The sequence below is a fragment of the Miniopterus schreibersii genome (assembly GCF_964146895.1).
Source record: "Miniopterus schreibersii genome assembly, chromosome: X".
In the NCBI taxonomy this organism is placed as follows: Eukaryota; Metazoa; Chordata; class Mammalia; order Chiroptera; family Miniopteridae; genus Miniopterus; species Miniopterus schreibersii.
Window position 1 is genome coordinate 17,279,595 of NC_138104.1, and position 23,163 is coordinate 17,302,757.

Genomic DNA, 23,163 nt, shown 5'->3' on the forward strand with positions numbered 1-23,163 from the left:
AGTGAAGTTTAGCGGTAAACTGACTTATACGCATACATTCTCTCCTTTGTTTGTTGCCTGAGAGATACGTGACTGATCATACAGGTATCAGCATGAAAGGGTTGTCGGGTTGAAAACTGAAGTTTTGTTCAACAACTGAGACATTGTTTCCTGTGAACAACTTGGTTGAGAACCGAAATTATTGAGATAGGAGATGTTCGAGAACTGAGATTTGACTGTACTTTAAATAATTACCCACAGTGCATAACAGTGTGCTTGGTGATGTGACAGGAACTAATTATCGACAAGAGTGCTGGCTTTCCCAAGATGCCGCATTCTCACATGGCAGCACTCTAGTGACAGTTCCTTTCACATTCATGCCAAATATAATCACTTTAAAGTGTAAACTAACTCTACAGGTCACTCCAAGATATTAAGGAATTACAAACTGCCTCTGAAATTTCTGAATCCCTATTAAACTACCAAATTAGTCTTCAATAATTAATTTCATGCCCCCCTGAAAGTTTAAAAATGGCATGTAAAGAAAAATGGCCAAGGGATTACTGGCTTCCAGTCCATATGGCAGCGTAGGTAAATGTGGTACTCACATTCTCCCATAACCACATCAAAATTATAACTACGGAACTATGATTCAGAACTGCCTGAAATCTAGATGAACAGAAGTCCTACAACTAAAGGAGTCCTACAATAAAGCATCAGCCACATCTAGACTGGTAGGTGGGGCAGAGATGAGGAATGGGCTAGTTCCATACCCACAGGCAGAAAAAAATCAGGAGGGATATCTCAGCTTCAGAGGTCACCCTTTAGGAACAAGGCGTCCCAGCCCCACACCAGGCCGCCCAGACCAGGATTCCAGTGCCAGGAAGAGAAGTCCCCATAACTTATGGCTGTTAAAACCAGTGGGGATCATGGCTAAATGAGACAGAAGCTGTGGGAGTTCCAGGTGTTCCTCTTAAAAGGCGGTATGCACAGACTTACTCAGGCTCACTCCTTCTGGGTTCCAGCACTGGGGAAGCAGCTCAAAGGCACCAGAGACATACAGGGAGGAACTGAATTCTCTGGCATCAGGGCAAGATCTGGGGGGGGGGGCAGCTTTCTCCCATAGAGAAGTGAGGGCAGAGGCCATTGTTCCTTTTCTGAGCCAGCAGGCGAGCATCATATCTGAGTCTCCATCAACTTGGCTATCATTGTTTGCCCCACCCTGATGATTCCCTGAGACCCTGCCTCACCCAACTTGCAGGCCCACCCAAGCTATTCCCAGTGGCTTTTCCAAATGAATGGCCTGTCTTGGCTCATGCTTCAGACTTTCTTCAAATTTCTCAAACAAACAACATCTGGCCTTGGCGTGGCCCATACCTCTTGCTAAATGGCTCCAGGCCCGGCACTAGGGACTGTCGGCCTTGGTTTTCAGCTTAATCTCACTGGGGAACCTCCAAACCCAGCACAAGCAGCCATGTATAGATCATTTTGTAGCTCATACTTGATGGCCCAGGGAAGAACACAGGTGGCAGCTGACCTTGCCTTGCAACTCTGGGGAGGCCCCAGGGCCAGCATACTCAGTGAACAGCTTCAGATCATGTTGAAGCACCACCCAACAACTCAAGGAGCAGACTAAGCCCTGCTCCTTGGGGTGGGCCCCTGCATAGCTTTTCCTCCATGGTGGTTGAAGTCAGTCCTTACAGCCAGTCTGATTGACCTGGGGGTAAATCCATCCCATTAATGTGCCAATAGTAATCAAGGATCAACTATAACAGGAGGGTATACACAGCCCACAAGATGAGTGTACCTGGAGTGCCCAGCTCAGGGGAATGGGAACCTGTGCCACTGGACCCATAGGACACCTACTTCATAAGGCCACTCTACCAAGCTTAGGAGATGCAGCAGCTCTACCTAATACACAGAAACAAACAGAGAAGCAGCCAAAATGTGGAGAGAAAAAATGTGTCCCAAATGAAAGAACAAAACTCCAGAAAAATAGCTAAACAAAATACAGACAATCTACCAGATGCATAGTTCTAAACATTGGTTATGCCCTGCTTGGCTTGGTCAGTTGGAGTGTCGTCCCATGTACCAAAAGGTTGCAGGTTCAATTCCAGGGGAGAGCATATACCTAGGTTGTGGGTTCAATCCCCAGTTGGGGCACATACGGGAGGCAACCAATTGATGTTTCTTTCTCTCTCTCTCCCCCTTCCTCTCTCTCTAAAAATCAATAAAAATATAACCTCAGGTAAGGATTAAAAAAAAAATCACTGTTCATAAGGATGTTCAATGAACTTAGGGGAAGAGTAGATGAACTTAGTGAGAATGTCAACAAACAGATAAGAAACATAAAACAGAACTAGAAAACATAGAAAGGAACCAGTTAGAAATGAAGAATACATTAACTGAAATGAAGAATACATTATAGGGAACCAATAGTAAAATAGATGAACCAGAGGATCAATCAGAGATTTGCAAGAAAGCAGAAAACACCTAATGAGAACAGCAAAAAGAAAAAAAATCCCCCCAAATGAGAATAGTATAAGGAGCCTCTGGGACAACTTCAAGCATACTAACATTTGCATCATGGTGATGCCAGAAGAATTAAAAACCTTATGTAAAAAAATGATGGAAGAAAAAAAAAAATGATGGGCCCTGACTGGTGTCACTCAGTGGTTACAGTGTCAGCCCATGAACTGGAGGGTTGAGGATTCGATTCCCGGTTAAGGGCATGTACCTGGGTTGCAGGTTCAATTCCTGGCTGACCCCGGTCGGGGTGTGTGCAGGAGGCAACCAGTCGATGTGTCTCTCTCACACTGATGTTTGTTTCTCTTTCTGCCCCCTCCCTCCCACTCTCTCTTAAAAAAAAAAAAAAAATCAATGGGAAAAAATAATGATGGAAAACTTTCCTAACCTGGTGAAGGAAATAGACATATAAGTCCAGAAAGTACGTCCCAAGCAAGATGAACCCAAAGAAGCCCATACTAAGACACATGATAATTAAAATGCAAAAGGTTAAAGACAAAGAGAGAATCTTAAAAGCAGCAAGAGAAAAGCAGTTACTTACTTACAAGGAAGCTCTGATAAGACTGTCAGCTGATTTCTTAACAGAAACTTTGCAGACCAGAAGGAACTGGCTCAAAATATACGACCTACAACCAAGATTACTCAAGCTATCATTTAGAATTGAAGGACAGATAAAGAGCTTCCCAGACAAGGAAAAGCTAATGGAGTTCATCACCACTAAACCAGTATTACATGAAATGTTAAAGGGTCTTCTTTAAAAAGAAGAAGAAAAAAGATAAAAATGTGAATAATAAAATGGCAATAAATACGTATCTATCAACAATTGGATCTAAAAAGCAAAATAAACAAGTGGAACAGAAACAGACTCATAGATACAAAGAACATTCTGATGGCTGCCAGATGGGAGAGGGGGTGAGGGGATGAGTGAAAAAGGTGAGGAGAGTAAGAAGTACAAATTGGTAGTTACAGAATAGTCATGGGGATGTAAAGTACAGCATAGGGAATATAGTAGATAATATTCTAATAACTATGTATAGTGTGTCAGATGGGTACGAGATTTATTGAGATGATCATTTTGTAAGTTATATAATGCCTAATCACTGGGATGTATACCTGAAACTAATAGAATATTGTATGTCAACTGTAATTGAAAACAAAAAAATATAAAGAAAAATGACCAAGTCAGATGCATAATCTCAAAGATTTACTTGATCACAAAGTATTTAAAAAGCCAAGGTTCCATACAATCCATTTATACTTCAGTGTCTGTTTTTCTGTTGTTTGCAAAATAGGCTAACCTACATAAGAAAAATAAGTCTAAAACTTAAAATTTACATGAAAAGCAGCCAAAATTATATGGATAATTCAAGCTAAAAAAGTTCTTCACATCTTGGTTTCTCCTGAATTATTTAGGTAGTCTGAGATTTCTTCATTGTTAGAAATGTAATTCCTAGCTTGCAGTTGCTAAGTCTGCGGTGGTTATGTATACTGACCCAAGAAATGCTACAACCATTAAGTTCTAGCAAAATGCTTCTTAACCTTGTAAACTGAAGAAAATAATCATTACAAATCCCTACCTCAGACTCTGCTTCCCAACTTTGAAGTTGCATAGCATGTACTGACTGCAAATTCTCAGAAATGTTTTTTCAGCTAATGGATAGCCTCAGATGATAAAGTTCTGGCAACAAATGCCGCTTGCTAGGGAATCCCATGCCACATGTGAATCCCTCATCTTGTGTGTTGGAGGAGACCAATTTGATTACCTGGCATCATCAGATCAAAAGGAACAGACTGAAGGAACAGTGATCTTGGTATTTCTATGTATGTGCTTTCTTTGTGAAATTTTCCTTTTTAAATAATGCTTTTGTTTCTTTTAGCCCAGCCTTGACTACCAGCAGGCAAGACTCTAAATTATCTCCCCAATCTGAAATATCCATGTTTTATGGAAATTTGACCATTTTTTCTCTAAGGATTAGTATAATGAATTGAGTGTGTGGTCAAAAAAAAAAAAAAAAATGCTAAGTTCAAAGTATTATTTCCTTCACTTCTAATTACAAATAAGTTTTACCTTTTATTGTGTTCCGTTATACAATTTTACACAGTACCATTATTATTTTAAGCAATAATTAAGCAATTTGAATTTATGTTTTTGAGTTCTATTTCTCAGTATATAGATTTACCTAAAAAAGTATAAACCAAGCACAGGGGTGCAATTTTCCAGGCACTTCCACGTTGCTTAAATATTTACAAATATGTAAGCACCCTGTTTGAAAGCATGAACATTTTGGTGTCAGAAGGAAACACTCCATGTACATCAAATCTTTCAATTTTAACATTTGCACAGCTCCAAATATTCCTGAGAAAGGTCAGTCTCGATCTTGTGTTACATCTGTGGGTCCTCATATTTCAGCAGCATATCTCGGGGAACCATAACCTCTGTCACTCGATGTACCACTAATTGCACAAAATACATGTAACGTGTTGTTCATCCAGGGAGAATGCATCGTGTCTTCCTGTAATATCTAAAACAAAGGAAATCTGCGTGTTTATCAGGAAGCAAAATAGCCACTGCCCAAAAGTATGTGTTTCTGAAATTACAGGCATATTTCAATTTATCAGTGACACTTAGCTATTTAAAATGACATCAAGCAAAAAGAGCAAAAAAATAACATTACCGACTTAAGTCTTCAAAGCTGTATTACAAAGGCAGCATAGCAAAAAAGCAGAAAAGATCTGGTTACTCATTAAGAAAAACACAAGATTGTGTAATGCAAAATTCAGTAAGAAGTGAGAGGTAATGTAATCTTTAAAGTGTTTTTTAATGCACGATCATAACAAGAGCTCTAAACAGTGGGCTCTTCGATATGAGTTTATGGACCATCTTCTAGCATAGTATTCTCAGGATCACCTGTGGGGCTTTTCAAACATGCAGATACCCATGCACCTTCCCTGGAGACTTGGAAAATAATATTAAATGATGAGAAAAGGTCATAAGTGCTTATTTCTAAACATGCTCTGTAATTATATAAGCTAACTGATAGATTTTTATGAATGTGAACTTCATAAAAATATTTTTATATCCCATAAATATATAAACATATATACCCATATTAGTATACATACTTTTAAATTATCTACTTTGTGTGATCAAAAGCAACAGAGATCTTATGTTTAGATTAGGTGAAAGAAAAGAATAGCATACACATAACATCCAATCTCTTCACCATACCATCCCAACTTAGGTTTCAAGTTTTCAGTACTTGGTTCTCTCAAGTTAGCTCTGAAACTTGAGTATTAAACCTGCAAATTGGTCTATGGTGGCAGTAATGCATCATATCCCTTACGTTGCTACAAATCATGTCTTATATAAAGTCCCTAATAGAAACAACTCCTCTTTATAACAATCACCACTCATGACATGAACCTGAAAGCATATAGATGTTTAAGAGATGACTAATTGATTACCTACACCTTTCAGATGTGACTGCTGTAAAGGGCAACTCATTGTAAAGAAAATAAAACATACCAAACAGACACTACAATGGCCACCACAAACTGTATCTGATTAACAAGTCTGTAATTAATAGGTTTAAGACAATATAAGTCCCTTTTTAAAAGTCAACAGCTTGAAGAAATTTTTAAAAGGACTGTATATTTTAGTACTGTAACACATTATATTGAAAAGAAATAGCCAAGCCATATCTTTTTGTTAAATAATGACTTATGGAGCTCAACAGAATAACTCATATTTCAGTACATGTTAACAGTTTATTTTATTTTGTATTATATTTTCCTTTGGGAAATAATGTTTCAACATATGTGACCAAAAAGGGGCTTTCTTTTATATGAGAGTCTAATAGAAAATATTGATTTACAAAAATTGACTATAAAGTCAACATTTGCCTCAAGCAAGGCACATCTGAATATGATATATTAGGACAAGAGAGCTTGCATAAATATAAACCAACAGAAACTAAGATTTTCCTTGGTTAGCTAGCAATATATAATCTCAAGTGTCTAAAATACTGGTCTCTACAACTAAATAAAATAGTCATGATTTATGGGAATTAAATGAGACAGGTGGGAAATACGAGAGCAGATTTGTAAAATCTACGGTTCATGGGGGAAAACTATAAAATGATTGCTCTAAATATCTTGATCACAGTAATAGCAGTAATCTGAATAATTTGTTTTCAATTTGAATATCTTAAGAGTTCATGCAGTTAGGTCATGCAGCTGCATGCAAATTAAACAATTTCAATATAGTAGACATTGGCTTAAAATGACATGTGTAATTATTTTATATCTTTTGTGAAGGAGGAGCTTTTGCTGTGTGTTTTTTTTCCTATGGATTATGAAGAACAGAAACTGATAAACTGGACAGTTTCTAGGAATAAATCATGTCATCTATTTGATAAAAGTACACCTGAGAAAAGTGATGGTAAAGAAAGGTATACTCCCACTGTATTTATGGGCTGAGTTTGAGATAGAAACAATAAAGAAAGTGAAATGGTTCCCCATCTTCCTAGGAGACAAAAAAGGGCCTCTGAAAACTGAGCAGCAAAGGGATGCTTAGAACAGTATGCAATCATTCCTAAGGGGGCTAATAGAAGTAAAGATAGAAAAAGAAGAAAAAGAACACTGATTCCAGACTCCTCAAGCCAACAAGATTTTCAGCCACAGAGAAGGGCAAGGAGGAGACTGGGACAACCAACTGGTCATTGAACAGATGGGATAATGAAAGTGTGGCTGACTGGATTATCTATACTGAGCAGATGTTGGAAAGTTAGACTCCTGGTTGCTCAATGCAGCCTTGGACTAACAGTAACTAAAATCCCCACAGCTCTTTCTTAGAAAAAGCAGACAAAATAAATTCAGAGAAGTAGAACTTGATTTAAAGCCAACTAGTTGTTTTCCTAGAAAAATTCTTCCCTTCTCTTCTCCATCATCACACTGAAATCCTTTGGATGCTAACCACTGTCAGCTTGTTTATAAGTACAACCTTTCTGTGGCAGTCTCATGAGGGTAAGTGCCTTCAAGTAATCACTGAAATACAGGCAGTGGGACAGATGATGGTCTCCTTTCTGGAACCATCTTTAAGAATGTGTTTTCTAAAGGGTTGTAGTTATCTTGTTTCTTTTGAGTCTTAATTTCTTAAAAATTGAGAGTTTGAAGTGTTTCTAAAGCAAATATTTATCTTAGTGGGTGTTTTCCTGAGTAAGGAAATGAAGGAGACTTTATAAGCTTAATAGGCTAAGTCAATGAGGGACTAGACCATCATTCTGAGACTTTTACACGCGTGTTTAAGATGTTAAAATACTTAAGACAGTCCATGTATAGGGTGGTTGTAAATACAAATTTCAGGACCCCAATATAGCGGTGAAGTTTCCCCAGGATAATCCAGGAGTACACCAGTTTTAAGGTACGTAGCTATATAAAAGTCCTAACTACCTAATAATGGCATAATTTGGCTCTACGTGATAAAGGGTCTTTGTTTCTGTATTTTACAGGTTGGGTTTTACTAAGTTAAATTGTCATTACCACTCAGTCATAGATTAAAATGCTAAGAACTTCTATGAAAATAGTGAGTTTCACAGGCTGTATGAGTATTAAGAAAATTTCTAAATTTTGGAAATCACTCAGTATCTCACCTAAAGGACAGTATCTAGTTTCTTATAGCCACAGTAGGGATATTCATTTAGGGATTTGGCTATTGAGCCAATCATTAACTTCTTTAGGAACCTTCTTGAGAGACTCTTATCCATGCGCACAGTAGATCAATTCAGACTTGGTCAGCTAGTCACTTTTAATGGCATTGTGGCACAAAGAACAATATGGTTTATATCTGATAATTGCTTTATCAATTGCTTCAAGTTTGGTTAGCATTATGTCATTTAAATGATTAATGATAATATGAGCAAATTTTAAAATACAGACTGAATAATTTCAAGCTAATACACTTTGAATAGATTTTGTTAAGTAATAGTTTAAGGACCCAAGATCATGTTTTCATGTTCAACCACCCTAATACTTGCCTGCTCATGGATAATGTCAGACAATTCTTTCACCATTTCTCTGAAATTTGACTTTAGCCCTTCATGGTACTCAATCTGATCCTCTTTAATTAGCCGCTCATTTAGTTCAAGTGCGATGCTGCATGCTTGTATGAATTTCCTGTAGATGAAGATCAAAGATGAAGGTTTTGTTATTTACTCCCAGAAAGTCTCACTGACAATCATTCTGATATTAACTTTAACCATGGCTTGCTTGCCTAGAAGGAAAATAAGAATACTGTATTTTTCCCCTGTGCCTTTGCTAATACCACGTCATATCTGAACTAACCTTTCCTTTGTTTTCTGTCTTTTCTCTCCAGTTTCTTATGTCCTTTAAAACTTGGTTCAAAATGTACAGGACGCCTACTTCCTCAGTCATTTACTTGTCATTATATTAGCTAAATTTGTGCTAACATTAATTTGTATCTTTATATGAGTCATTCATTAAAAAATAATTTATTTGGGACTATGTACCCAGTACAGTTCTGGGTGCCGTAGGGATGAAGCATCTGCCCTGGGCTCGTAAGAGTGGGCAGAGTGGATGACATCATAAAAGGATTTTTCCATTATTTTGTGTGTTTATGTTTAATATCCATAATTAGAGTGTAGGTCTTAGGAGACAAAGTACCTCACTGCCCATTTGTTTTGTATCCCCATCATAGCAACTAGTAGAATCTTTTTGTACATTCCAGGCACTAATAAATATTGGTGAATGAATGACTACTGGTTACTCTGCAACCTGGAACACCTAGCTGATAACACATAGACAGGAAAAGTAAATGAAATAAGTTGGGAGCAAATGAATGGGTAACTTACCATCTTTCTTTTAGTCTATTTATTCAACTGTCTCTCTTATTCTGAATGTAAACTCTTCTCATATATTACATAGATTCAGACATCCCTTAGCTTACAGGAATGCTCACTGAAGACAAGCTATTAAATGCCCTAGACTGGCAGAATACAAGTAGAACTAAGGACACAGGACAGGAGGCAAACCTCTTCAACCTTTCATTCCCATCCTAAATGGTCAGAAATGCTGTGGCATGAGGTCAGTGGGGCAAAGGAGGAAACTGCATAATGAATTTAGGCTTGTGTTTGTGTCACAACATCCAAAGCAATAATAAGTTGGTATAGTTAATCTCTTGTGTCACTAGAACACTGTTAATGTCCTGCAGCAAGAAAGAGATCCCAAATTTACTCACTAAATTACCATTAGGAGGTCACTTAAAATACTGTAAAGAGAATAGAGAGTGCCCTTTTTTGGATGGATATTATTTGGTGAATATTTTGGTTTAAGAAAAAATGGAGTAAAGACTAGAGGTCTGATCTGAAAACTACAAAGCACTTACCTAAACATGTCTTTCAACTCATTGACTTTCTTAGGTGGATACTTGCTAGCTTGGCTATCATTTAAGAAAGCCCTTGCATATGCTAAAGGACCAGCATTTACCTAAATTACAGAAGGAGAAATATGAGAGTTGTCAGAATGTAATCAAAAAGTAATTTTTGCATTTCTCTTTTTTTAAAAAAACCCAAATACATTAAAAATCTGCACCTGAGAAACATATTTACTATTATTACTATAAGGTTATTTGAAAAATGATTAACTAAAGCAAATAATCTGCAAAGATGATATTCTAATAAATTAGGTAATGATTTCTGATATGTAAATACAGAGTTTGGCTATATTCAGAGGGATTTATGTTCAAGTCCTCTGACACAACACAAAATTTATTTATTGAAATTGAACACAGTATCTGTACTGAGTTAATAAAAAAGGCACAGGTGTTTGCACTCATAAGACTATAACACACAATTGTAATTAATGCTTGCTCTGTGCCCTTAGGAAAGCAAGAGGAACATCAAGAAACATTTAATACATGTTTAGCAACCAACATACCTGCACTGAAACACAGCCCTGCAATTTAAGTTGGAGCTGAATCATGTCCACATCAGCAGAAGAGCAAAGTTTTTGCAGCTCTGCAGTTTTATCTTTTATTTCATCAGTAGCAACATCAATTGGCTTTAAGTTAATCTGCTGCTCATAGTTTATAGGGATCCTCTTCTTCACATATGGAAACGAGTTTGAAGCTATTGAAATGTTAAGATTGATTTACTATCTTAAAAAGTCGTTTACTCGAACAGCCAAATTATTTTTAAAAATCCACTGTGCTTAATTTCCCCCATGCCTTCTCTAGACAATAGCTTAGGGTACCACATAGTACCTTATTACTTCAGGATTGAGAGAAAGAAATTCTCTTTATGAGACACCTCAGAGCAATCACGATTTACATATAGAATAACCATGGTTTTATCACATGCCCATGTTTGTGCAAGCCAGTGACTGAACAGCAGAACAATGAATGATTAAAATTTCAGTTACATTTCCTGGCTGGCCAGCTGCTACTTGTGTTTCTTACAAAGGATCAAGTCAGACAAGTTATATGCAAAGTCCTACTTACTGGTCAGGATTGTACGGCGTTTGCACTGTTCTTCTATGCAGCCTTGCTTTTTACCAGATAATGTATAAGGAGCCTCAAAAACAAATTTGTTGATATTATGGTTTCTTTCAAACTCAGTCTTTCTTTCTGTAAGTTCTTTGTCATCAAAGTAGGGCTTCACATAAGTGACTTGGATATGAGCATATTTTGGATCAAGCTCTTTGGCATTTACCTATAAATAAGAAAGTTTTGCTTTTTATTCAATAAAAGGGAAAAGGGGGTACAGGTAAGCTACTAACTCTTTTGAGATCAACTGAGGAACACTGCCACTATGGCTGTGTTCCCAAGTTGAACAGACACCTGGAGGAGGTCTTTGTTCTTTTATTAGGGATCATTTCTTTCTGATTATAAAGAAGTTACAGAAACCTATTTGGAGATAACAGAAATGTAGGAAGAATATTAAAAACTATAACCCTGCCCCTCAGTAGTGACCGTTATTCCCATTTTCATATATTTCCTTCCAATCTTTCTTCTATGCACATATATTTACAAAACTGAGATCACTGCTTTATAATCTGAATCCTTAAAAACATATTAAAATGGTCAACTGTATATTTGAATTCCACCTAAATATTTATTAGAGGGAGGACTCTGAGAAGATGAGAGAGCACCAGAAATCTACCTTCCTACCTAGACAACAGTTACATCAGACAGACTTGGCCAGTGTAACTATTTTCGAACTCTAGAGTCTATTGAAGGCTTGCAACTTCTGGGGAAGACTTGAACAGAAAACTGCAGTTGATTTTGATCCGTTTCAGCTCTTGGAAGCTACTCAGACCTCACACCTCAGCCCCATGTCAGGCAGCTGTGCACATGTTCCTGGAAGAGCATTATTCACAACAGCAAAAACATGAAAGCAACCCAAATGCCCACTGACAGATGGATAAGCAAAATGTGGTATATACACACAATGGAATATTATTCAGCCTTCAAAAGGAAGAATAAATAGTCCACGTTATGCTACAACATAAACGAACCTGAAGATATGCTAAGTGAAATAAGCCAGCCACAAAAAGACAATTCCACTAAGATGAGGTATTCAGAAAAGTCAAAATCAGAGAGACAGAAAGTAGAATGGTAGTTGCCAGGGGCTGAGGGCAGAGGTGGAATGAATTATTGTTCAATGGGTAGAAAGCTTCAATTGTACAAGATAAAGAGCTCTGAAGATGGACAGTGGTAATGGCTGCACAATAATGTGAACAAAGTCAGTATCGTTGAACTGTATACCTAAGATGGTTAACGTACACTTTGGTATGTGCATTTTACCACCATAAAAACATGTAGTTGTATATTGTTGTCATCAACATGACTTTTAATGACTGTATGGATAAACATGACTTATTGGACCAGTCCCTCATTAATAGATTCGGGTTGTTTTCCAACTTTTTGCTATTGCAAATAATGATGCGATGAACATCTCTGCATTTAAAACTGTGCAATTTCCCCTCCTGACTTATTCCTTAGGATAAATTCTCAGAGAAGTTGCTTAGTTAAAAGATTTACATGTTCTTATGGATTTTGATATATATTACCAAGTACCCTACAGAAAACCTTATCAATTTGTACATTCACAGCAGTGTTTGACATTGTAAGAATGGGTACTCTTGACCGTATTAATCCTATCTTATGGAGGAAGGGGTCCTCAGGAAAGCACACTGGTTCTGTTCTAGAGACATAAAATTTTAGTGTTTTGGACCATTTTGTAAAGAGCCTGAATTCCATGTTAAGAAGCTATGATGCTGGAGGCAAATCCCAGAACTGTCCCTTTTGGAGTTTCAATCTATAGGTTCTAACAACCCTCTCCTCCAGCAGTCTTTCCATGAACTCCAGATGATGCCTAGGATGCTCTTTCAGTGTTTAAGCCAACTAACACTGACCTGTACTTTATCAATATCCTTGCATTTTATGATAGTCAGGCCTTTTTGTGTTTAGTGTAAGAAACAAAATATCAAACAACAGAGACCTTCTAAGAAATAGTCCCTGTATCCCCTTTTTTCCTCCACATATATAGGACGGACAGGGGATAGAAAGTTTCTTACCATCTTTTAACTTCTCCCAATCCATTCTACTTGTTCTTATATAAAAACCTAAAAGTCTATCTCCAGGAACCTTAACCTTCTTTTCCCTCCCATTAAAAAGCTAGATCTCTCCAGAGAGCTCTTAGGAGATAGTTCATGTAATTATCTGGCTAAGACAAAACATAGAAGGCAAATAAAAAAGGTTAAGCCTGATTTTAACTTTATAAAAGTGAATTACATATGTAGTAAATCATTCTAATAGTACACAAGGGTATATATGAAAAGTAAAAATTTCTTTCCATGTAAGACTCTAGTCCCTCTCCTCAGGGGTAACTATGGTTAACAATTTGATCTGTATCATTTCATAAATTTCCTAAGCCTAGCTTATACGAGTGTATGTGAATAAGCTTTTACAAAAATGTGATCATATTATCCATACAGTCCTGCACCTCATCTTTTCCCCACTAAATAATATTTTGGTAGATTTCTAAGTGTTGATGTGAAACTCTTTTTTTTAAAATATATTTTTATTGATTTCAGAGAGAGGAAGGGAGAGGGAGAGAGAGAGAGAAATATCAATGATGAGTCATTGATCGAGCCCGCAACCCGGGCATGTGCCCTGACCGGGAATTGAACCCCGATCGCCTGGACCCTAGGTCGATGCTCAGCTGCTGAGCCACGCCCGGACGGGCGATGTGAAACTCTTAACACCTAGGTTACTGTATCAATTCTGTGGGTAATACCACCATTTCTTTAGCCATATGGACATTTAGACTGCTTGCAGGTTTCTGCTATATAAACTTTGCAGCAATAAACACCTTTAAACATACATTTTTATGTGTGTACATCTACAAGATAAAATCTTAAACGTGAAACTGTTGGGTCCAAGGACATCCACAGTTTAAAATACTGGAATATGTTACCAAACTGCTCTTTACATTGTCTGTGTTCTTAAAGCAGATTTTGTTTTTGGCAAGGTAAAAGAGTGTTTTTAATTTTTACTGTCACACATTAAGAAAGAAATAAGGATGTTAAAAGTAGCAACTGCTTATTATATCTGTTGCCTGTGAAGAATGACTACAATATTGTGCATACACATAATGTTATGAGTCCAAGCACCTGATGGTGGTTTGTCACTAGCACACGGTGGCCAGGTTTTCAGAGGCAGAATAAAACAGAAAACTGTATGTTGTTCAGCAAGCCTGGCTTTCTATTAATTTCCCATTTATAGTATTAGTAGCGTGGCAGCAAGCCTAAGACTATCTGGCTTCAGACAAGGAGATACAGTCTTCTGTTGTCTTAATCCAATAAAATACAAAATAGTCAAAACTGATAAGGAAAGAAGCAGGGAGGTTTTGCCAAATATTAATGAATTTTGATGTACCAGTAAATCTATTTTTATATGTCTAAGGTTCAAGGTAAAACCATCTCCAAGAGATGTAGGTAAGTATACAAAGTGAAGAGATCATTTTCATGGTAGACAGTGAAGTCTCCACCACTGCCATAGGCTTTTGCACTTTGGCAATGCTGCCAACTAGCTGTTAAGCGCTTTGCAAAGCACCAGGCCCATCAGAGTTACTCAGTAAATACTGCTGTGGCCTCCAGATCCTAACTGTATAAGTCCTTTCTACCTTAAAAATCAGCTCTCATCCTGGTCATTCCCAAGGTGACTAAGGATGGTCAGGCATTTGTGCTGTGCTTTCCTGAAATTCCATCTATAGGGATCTATGCATTTCCCAGGAAAGGGCCTCTCTCTTTTTTTCAATCCTCACCCAAGGATATTTTTTCCATTGCTTTTCAGAGAGAGTGGAAGGGAGGGAGAGAAAGAGAGAGAAAGATCAATATAAGAGTAACACCTTGATTGGCTGATTCCCGCACGTACCCCGACCGGGCCCGGGGATCGAGCCTGCAACCGAGGTACGTGCCCTTGACCGGAACCCAACTGGGACCCTTCAGTGTGCAGGTCAACGCTCTAAGCACTGAGACAAACTAGCTAGGGTGAAAAGGCTTCTCTTGATAGAACCTTTCTCATCCTGCCTTGGCAGGACCTGGTGGGATGGATAAGCTTTAGAACAAGACCAAAGGTATCTCTCCTAAACCCACTTCACTGCAAATATAACTACTGAACTAGGGATATCTTAGAATAAAATGTGTGCCCCAAGATGATTTTTTAAATATATATTTTTATTGATTTCAGAAAGAGGAAGGAAGTAGGATAGATAGAAACATCAATGATGAGAGTCACTGATCAGCTGCCTCCTGCACGCCCCCGACTGGGGATCAAGCCTGCAACCCGGGCATGTGCCCTGACCCAAGATGATTTTAATCATAAAGTATGACATTGAGAATCATGATGAGCAACAGCAATGAAAATAATAGCTAACCTTTATTAAGTCTGCTGGCTTCTATTATTATTAATGAATGTTTTTTATGTACCAGGAACTCTATAATCACTTTCCATATATAAACTCATTTAATCCATATAACAACTCCACCAGGAAGGCATTATTATTATTATTATTATGTTAATCCTCACCAGAGGACATGCTTTTTATTGATTTTAGAGAGAGAGAAAGAGAGAGAAAGAAACATTAAAGTGGGAGAGAAACATCGATCGACTGCCTCCTGTATGCACCCCGACTGGGAATTGAACCTGTGACCTTTCAGTGTATGGGATGACACTCCAACCAACTGAGCCATACCAGCCAGGGTGAAGGCATTATTATTATTTCCATTTTACTAATGAGAAAAACAAGGCACAGAGAGGTTAAGTAACCTCCCCATGGTCACACAGCTAGAAAGTGACAGAGAATGGAGATTTGAATCCCACTCTCTCTGACTCCAAAGCCCCTGTCCTTTCTTTCACTATCTGGAAAGGCTCTATTTCCATGATTCTCCTCCACCAGCTAATGAGGAAAAGTCAGGAGCAATAAACCATGCTTGGAACTAACAATTAATGATCTCACTATGCAGGGTAGAGTTACCTTGTCTGAATCCTGAATTATTTTCACATTCTCTGTACCAAATTTTTCACCATAAAGTTTAACGAGTCTCAGGGAAATCTCCGAGAGGCCAGTGAGCTTTGGCTCTTTGTAGATGTACTCCTTTCCATCTTCTTCTTCAAAAAAGGACTATTGTAAAATTAAACATACAATAATTTATAAATGGAATGAGCAAATAGCATTGAAAGAAAATCTACTAAATACCTAGCAATAATGCATTTGAAATACATTTTAAATAATAGTAATGCACTAAAAGCCACATCCATATATTCCCCCTTTTAACTTCAGATAAGTGAGAATTTTCAAATTCACAGTCATATGAACATCTAATTGGCCTGAAGATTTCCACACTAGATTTTTCTTGTTCCCAGTATACTTACCTGTTTTTTATTTGAAAGCTTGCACTACTAGATATTAAATATATACTTTTAGAAGCTTAACAGAAAATGAAAGTAAGGGGAAAATTCAAATGCTCTATGTTGTACTCTGACCTAATGGATTTAGATATGAGAGCCAAAGTGAACTTTACACTTACATAAGAGGCTTCCTGCTACTGTGATAGGCACTCTATCTGGACAGAATTCCAGATCCAGTAACTGCTGCTACAATTATCTAATCATTCAAAGGTGAACATTTAAAAAGAAAATAAACTTTATGAACTAAAGTATACTTACTTGCCCATAAAAGGCAACTCTGAAGAAAGTGCCTAAAAGTCTTTTTTTGGTGTGCATAACCTCCAGAATTTTTGTGTAAGCTCCATGAAGAGTTCTATAAACTTGAGTAAGTTTCTGAAAAATGAGAATATACAAATCAGCTTTGTCTGTTGGTTAATTACTAAATGTCTTTAAGATAAATAAATGCCCTGGGGGGAAAAACAACAGTATTTTCTTTTTAAAATGGTTTGAAAACCCTCTCTCCTATTGTCACAATTATACAAAATTCTTAAACAACTTTAGCTCTAAGGGTAGAGCTAAAAAGAGTCAAACAACACTGTATTTTTAAGTAACATGCTTTATTTCCTTAATATCTCAATGGTAACATGCACTTTAAAAATACTATATTATTATTGACTACTATTTTCGGTACGTCTGAATTATTTAAACTGAAAGAGAAGCAAAATGCTTTGCTTGAACCTTTAGGTGGAGAGATAGAATAAACAATTTATGCAAAAACTTTTGGAGATAAAATGAAAGGCAGATACAAAAATAAGTAATACTGAGCCTCAGTGAGGGCTGCTTTTATACAAGTTCACAGACGTTTTCAAAGAATGTATTCTGCACACCCAGAAAAGGAGAGCACATTGTGCAAAGAATATTATCAAGAATGTGAAATGACAACCTATAGAATTGGGGAAAATATTTGCAGATTACAGATCTGATAAAGGTTTTGTATACAGAGAATACTGAGAACTCTCACAATTCAACAAAAAAGACAACTCGATTTTAAAATGGGCAAATCAAATAGGTACATGAAAAGATGCTCAATATCACTAATCAGGAAAATGCAAATCAAAACCATACTGAGATACCACCTTTTAGAATGGCTATTATCAAAAAGGCAAGAAATAGGTGTTGGTGAGGATTTGGACTCTTCATGCATTGTTAGTGAGAATATAAGTTGGTGCAGTTACTATGTAAAACAATATGGAGGTTCCTCAAAAAATTAAAAGTAGAATTACTAACTGGTAGAGCAATTCCATTTCTGGGTATTTATCTGAAGAATATGAAAAGAAATACACACCTCCATGTTCAATGTAGCATTATTTATAACAGCTAAGACATGAAAACAATTTAAATGTCCATTAATGAACAGATAAAGAAGATGTGGTGTGTGTGTGTGTACCCACAATGGAAAATTATTCAGCTATAAAAAAAGAATGAAATCTTGCCATTTGTAACAACAGGGATGGGCCTTGAGGGCATTATGCTAAGTGAAATAAGTCAGACAAAGAAAGAGAAATACTGTATGATCTCAACGTATATGTGAAATCTAAAAAACAAAAAAACTGAGCTCAGGGACGTAGAAAAGAGATTGGTGGTTGCCTGAGGCAGTGAGTGGGTAGGGGCAAAATGGGTGAAGGGGGTCAAAAGAGACACATTTATAGTTATAACATTAGTAAGTCACAGAGATGTAATGTACAGCATGTTGACTACAGTTAATAATACTGTATTGCATATTTGAAAGAAGCTATGAGAGTGGATCTTGAAAGTTCTCATCACAAGAAAAAAAACTATGTAACTGTATGTGGTGATGGATGTTAACTGGACATATTGTGATCATTTTTCAATACAAATATCGAATCATTATGTTGTACCCCTGAAACTGAAACTGATATAATGTTATGTCAATTATACCTCAATAAATTAAAAATTATATATAAAAGAAAAAATATGGGCAAAGGACTTGAATATACATTTCTCCAAAGAAGATATACAAATGGACAAGTAGTACACACAAAAATGTGCAAAATCATTGGCCATTAAGGAAATACAAATCAAAACCAAAATGTGATATCACTTCACATCCACTAGGATAGCTTTAATAAAAAACCAAAACAAGTGTTGGTCAGGATGTGACATGTGTACATTGCTGGTGGGAAGTAAAAGGGAAAGCAGTTTGGTGGTTACTAGAAAAGTTAAGCATAGAATTGTATGGCCCAGATATTCCACTCTTAGATATATACCCAAGACAAATGAAAACATATGTCCATACAGAAATTTATACATGAACGCTTACAACATTACTATTCATAATAGCCAAAAGGTGGAAACAGCCCAAATGTCTGTCAGTAGATAAATGGATAAATAAATTGTGAAATATCATTCAGCCATAAAAAGAAATGAAGTTCTGATACATGCTACAAATATTATACTAAGTGAAGAAAGCCAGACACAAAAGGTTGTATTTTGTATTAATCATTTTTTATGGCATAGCCACAATAGGTAAATCCATAGGCATAAAGCAGATTAGTGGTTACCAGGGGATGGTGGACAATGGTTATTTCATGAGTATGGGGTGTTTTTCCAGGGTGATGAGAACATTTCGAAGAGAGAGAGGTGATGGGTTCTCAATATCATGAATGCACTAAATGCCACTGAACTATGCACTTTAAAATGGTTAATTGTATGTTATATGAACTTCACCTCAATAAAAAAGGAGAGCGCCTGGCTGGTGTGGCTCAGCGGCTGAGCATTGACCTAGGATCCAGGAGATCGTGGGTCAATTCCCAGTCAGGGCACATGCCCGGGTTGTGGGCTCGGTCCCCAGTAGGGGGTGTGTAGGAGGCGGCTGATCAATGACTCTTTCATCATTGATGTTTCTATCTCTCCCTCTCTCTGAAATCAATGAAGATATATTTTTTAAACATTAAAATTAAAAAAAAGGAGAGTATGAAAGCAGAAGTTCTGTCTCTAAAATTCTTTCCATATTATTTCCTGCAGTTGAGCTCAATTTGAGGGAAATTTGCCTTACCTCTATGGCTACTATCTCCGACACTTCTCAGCCTATCCCATAAGGATACACTGAAAAATTACACATCAGCATCCTAAGAACAATGACTTCATCACATGCAGAGTGTTTGGGGATCTATACAGACCCTTACACCCCTACAAGGAAACAGTTGTTGTTCCCTATTAAAAAATATTATTTCCTTTAATGTATAGGGAACACCCATTTTCCTTTCTTAGCTATTAGTTGACTAAGTAGCAAAGTGTTCCCTGGGTTTCTAATAGCTTGACCTTTAAACCCAAGAGCAAGAAAGTAGGTATTTTGAGTCTTTTCCCAGAGGTTCTTAAGATATAATGTTTTGATAGGAGGGGTAGTGCCAATTCTTGTCCCCTAGCCCATTCTTTGCCATCTATATGACTTAGAGTTATTTATTTAACTCTTGCTTATTAACATAACCACTTGAACTCCACTATGATTTCTCAGGCATGCCCCGTATACACCAAAAGTATGGCAAAGAGAGAAAGACCCAGGACCTGGGAAAAGAAAGTTTTATCAGAGCCAGTTTGGAGAGGAGATTAGAACACTGTGCAGATGATGATACTAAGTACCCGTGTTCTCACTCTTAGAAACATCTTCAACAAAAACAGACTGATATATATGTTATAATTACCTGCTTGCTATATTTAAGTATAAAACAGCTTTGCTTTTTTTTTCTTTTCTAAATGGACCCTTCCCAGCACAGCAGGAGTAGAAATTATGACATGAATTCAGAGATGCAAATATTTAAAAAAAAAATCCTGTTTAGCGTTGGTGGCAACAGCTGTTCATTATACTACTATGCTTTATTAACTACCCTTTATCAACAGCCTTGTCTGGCAAATTAATCTGGAAAAACTCCTCATAATAGAACTATTACTAGTGTCTTATTACCTCCCAAATTGTCATCTGCCAGCACCACCTTTAGCCTCTGCCATGGAATTGCAAAGAATAGAATCAAGTCTATGCCTCTTCTGGGGCAACATGAAAATTCAGTAGCTTTTTAAAGTGAAGGTTTAGTGAAGTCATCATTGATTTTTTTTTTTATGCCCTGAGAGAAGTAGGAAGATGGCTAGAGAAAACCACTGGTTTGAGAACCACTGGTATCATCTAAATTTATATTTTGGTTGCCTTAGCCTTCATTTCAATTGGAGCATTTATATAAATGTAAGGTAAGATTCTAAGGATTGAACATTTTTAAGGATTATAACTTTCCAACTGGACAAATGTGTCAAAGTGATACACTAAGTATTTATATTCTGTGATAAAACACAAATGTCATACTATAATTAACCTTCTGTTCTTCAGAGGTGACATAGTAGAGTGATAGTACCATAACTACATTACTATTTTTTCCAAGACCAAAATAAAATATTAAATCACAGATTTGGAAAAGGTTTACTATCCAGAAAATATAAAGACCTCTCACAATTCAACAAAAAATGGAGTAATGATGCAAATGTTTAAACTACTGACCTCAAACTCACGGCGTTTCTCATAAATTGGAATGATCAACTTGGAAATCTCAGAAATTATTTCATAACGTTCTGCTTTCCATAAGCCATCCACACACTGTTCTAGCAACTCCAGCAAAACCTCCTGCATTAAAACAAAAATGCAATCAGGTATTAACAATAGTTTTAGAGTTCTGGACAAATAAAATTTGAACCATTTCAAGTTAATAAAGGATAAATAGAATGTACTAACTTAAATGAAATGCACGGGATTATATTTCTGTAACTATAGTTTTGAAATCAAATAGCTGAAATATTTGAAATTGAAACCGTTCTTAAAAATATGAAATTGTTGACAACAGTAAACTACATTTATTTTGTTTATTCATATAATGAAAATATTGACTGTACTTACAAATGGTAACACATTGGGAAGGATTATCTTTTAAAGGGGGTAAGTTGTTCGTTCCAAACTGAGGATGTCTGAATCTCTAACAGGGCGAATTTCACCAAGCCTATAAATGTCCCTTATTTTTCCGTTACATTGAAATTATATACTACATATAATAATCTTAAGAAAATTTGACAACTCTTAAGCTGTTGCATTCGTGATTAGGTATTTATTAAAATGATGTGATTTTGGTAAAGAATGCTTCCTTCCTGACTATTGGTTCTAAAATTAGTGAGAATGATAGGTGATAGCTCAGGATAGAGATCTCTGACCTTGCCAGAACGGTAACAGCTGCTATACAACAAACTTTTGTGAACCATCACCTCATGTTCTCAACAATAAAATGATGAAGCCAATTACTGATGCTATCCATAAGTCTTCACAGTTTATTTATCTTAAAGATGTTTACTTCACACCTATAGAACTGATTAATAAAATGGCTTTTCCTATATGTCTTTTAAACAGTTTTGAACACATCTTTTTAAACCAGCTCTTTCACTTGTGTTTCTTGTTTAGCTGGTAGCAACACCCTATAAACCCTTAGCTAGAAAACTAAGAGCAGTTTTTACTTTACCTTCTTTATGGGTTGAGTTGTCCCTCAAAAAACCAAAGTCCTAACCCCCAGTACCTCAGAATGTGACCTTATTTGGAAATAGGGTCATTGCAAATGTAATTGGTTAAGGCGAAGTCATACTGGAGTAGGGTGAGCTCTTAATCCAATATGACTGGTATCCTTAGAAGAAGTCAGTCATATAGGGTGAATACCATGTGACTAGAGACAGAGATTAGAGTAATGCAGCTATAAGCCAAGGAATGCAAAAAATCAACAGGCATCATCAGAAATTCAAGGAGTCAAGGATACTCAGAGTCTAAGACGACGTGATGACACCTTGATTGCAGGTTTCTAGACTCCAGAACTGTGAGACAATAAATTTCTGCTGTTTTAAGCCACATAGTTTATGTACTTTGTTGTGGCAGGCCTAGAAAACTAATACACTCTCTTTCTTTATTCATCCCCTAATCAGTTCATCACCAAGTTTTACCAGCTTTACTTCCTAAAACTTTTCAAACTGGTTCTTCCTGTCCATCTCACTCTGATTGCTAAGGTCCAAGACCTCATTATTTTTTCCTAATTGATCTTCCTGCCTCCAGCCTTGGTGCTTTCCAATCTATCATCCACATATCTGCCATAGGGTTCTGATTAAAATGCAAACCAAACCATGTACCTCTCCCCTTCTTAAAATCTCATGATGGCTGCCTATCATTTACAGAATAAAGAAAAACTCTTTCATTTGGCACACAAGGCATGCAAGGATCTTGCTGATACTTCTATAATCTATCTCATTACACCCAGCCTGGTACTTTATGCTCCAACAATAGTAAAACTACTTGTAGTTCCCCTGAAGCACCATAGTATTGTCTTAATTTTGTGCCTTTGTTCATGCTATACTGTCTTGTTCTTTAATCCCTTTCACTTGGTTAACCTCTTTAAAACAGCTTAGGTATCACCTCTTCCAGGATTCTTCTCCTGATCCACACAGAGCAGCAAGACACTAGACTTCTTTTTCCTACTATGATAATTCATTGAATAAATATTTATCACTAAACTTGCCCATTATCTATGCATCTGACTTTCCAATTAGGCTGTGATTCTTTAAAAGTAGGGACAATATCTTATTTATATTGGTTTTTTCAG

General features: G+C 36.8%; 1 protein-coding gene across 2 annotated transcripts in view; it reads right to left on the bottom strand.

The window, feature by feature from the left end:
• Nucleotides 1-3,694: 3,694 nt before the first annotated feature.
• The window catches only part of DOCK11 (dedicator of cytokinesis 11), a 172,090-nt gene continuing 152,621 nt past the window's right edge, over nucleotides 3,695-23,163 (bottom strand). For both annotated transcript variants that reach the window (XM_081125565.1, XM_081125564.1), the window contains 8 exons: nucleotides 21,039-21,161; nucleotides 16,754-16,867; nucleotides 16,062-16,208; nucleotides 11,021-11,231; nucleotides 10,459-10,649; nucleotides 9,908-10,008; nucleotides 8,541-8,679; nucleotides 3,695-5,027 (listed from right to left, as the gene is read on the bottom strand). In XM_081125565.1, the coding sequence (XP_080981691.1) occupies nucleotides 4,905-5,027; nucleotides 8,541-8,679; nucleotides 9,908-10,008; nucleotides 10,459-10,649; nucleotides 11,021-11,231; nucleotides 16,062-16,208; nucleotides 16,754-16,867; nucleotides 21,039-21,161 (1,149 nt within the window). In that variant the 3' untranslated portion in view covers nucleotides 3,695-4,904. The remainder of the gene's footprint in view (nucleotides 5,028-8,540; nucleotides 8,680-9,907; nucleotides 10,009-10,458; nucleotides 10,650-11,020; nucleotides 11,232-16,061; nucleotides 16,209-16,753; nucleotides 16,868-21,038; nucleotides 21,162-23,163) is intronic.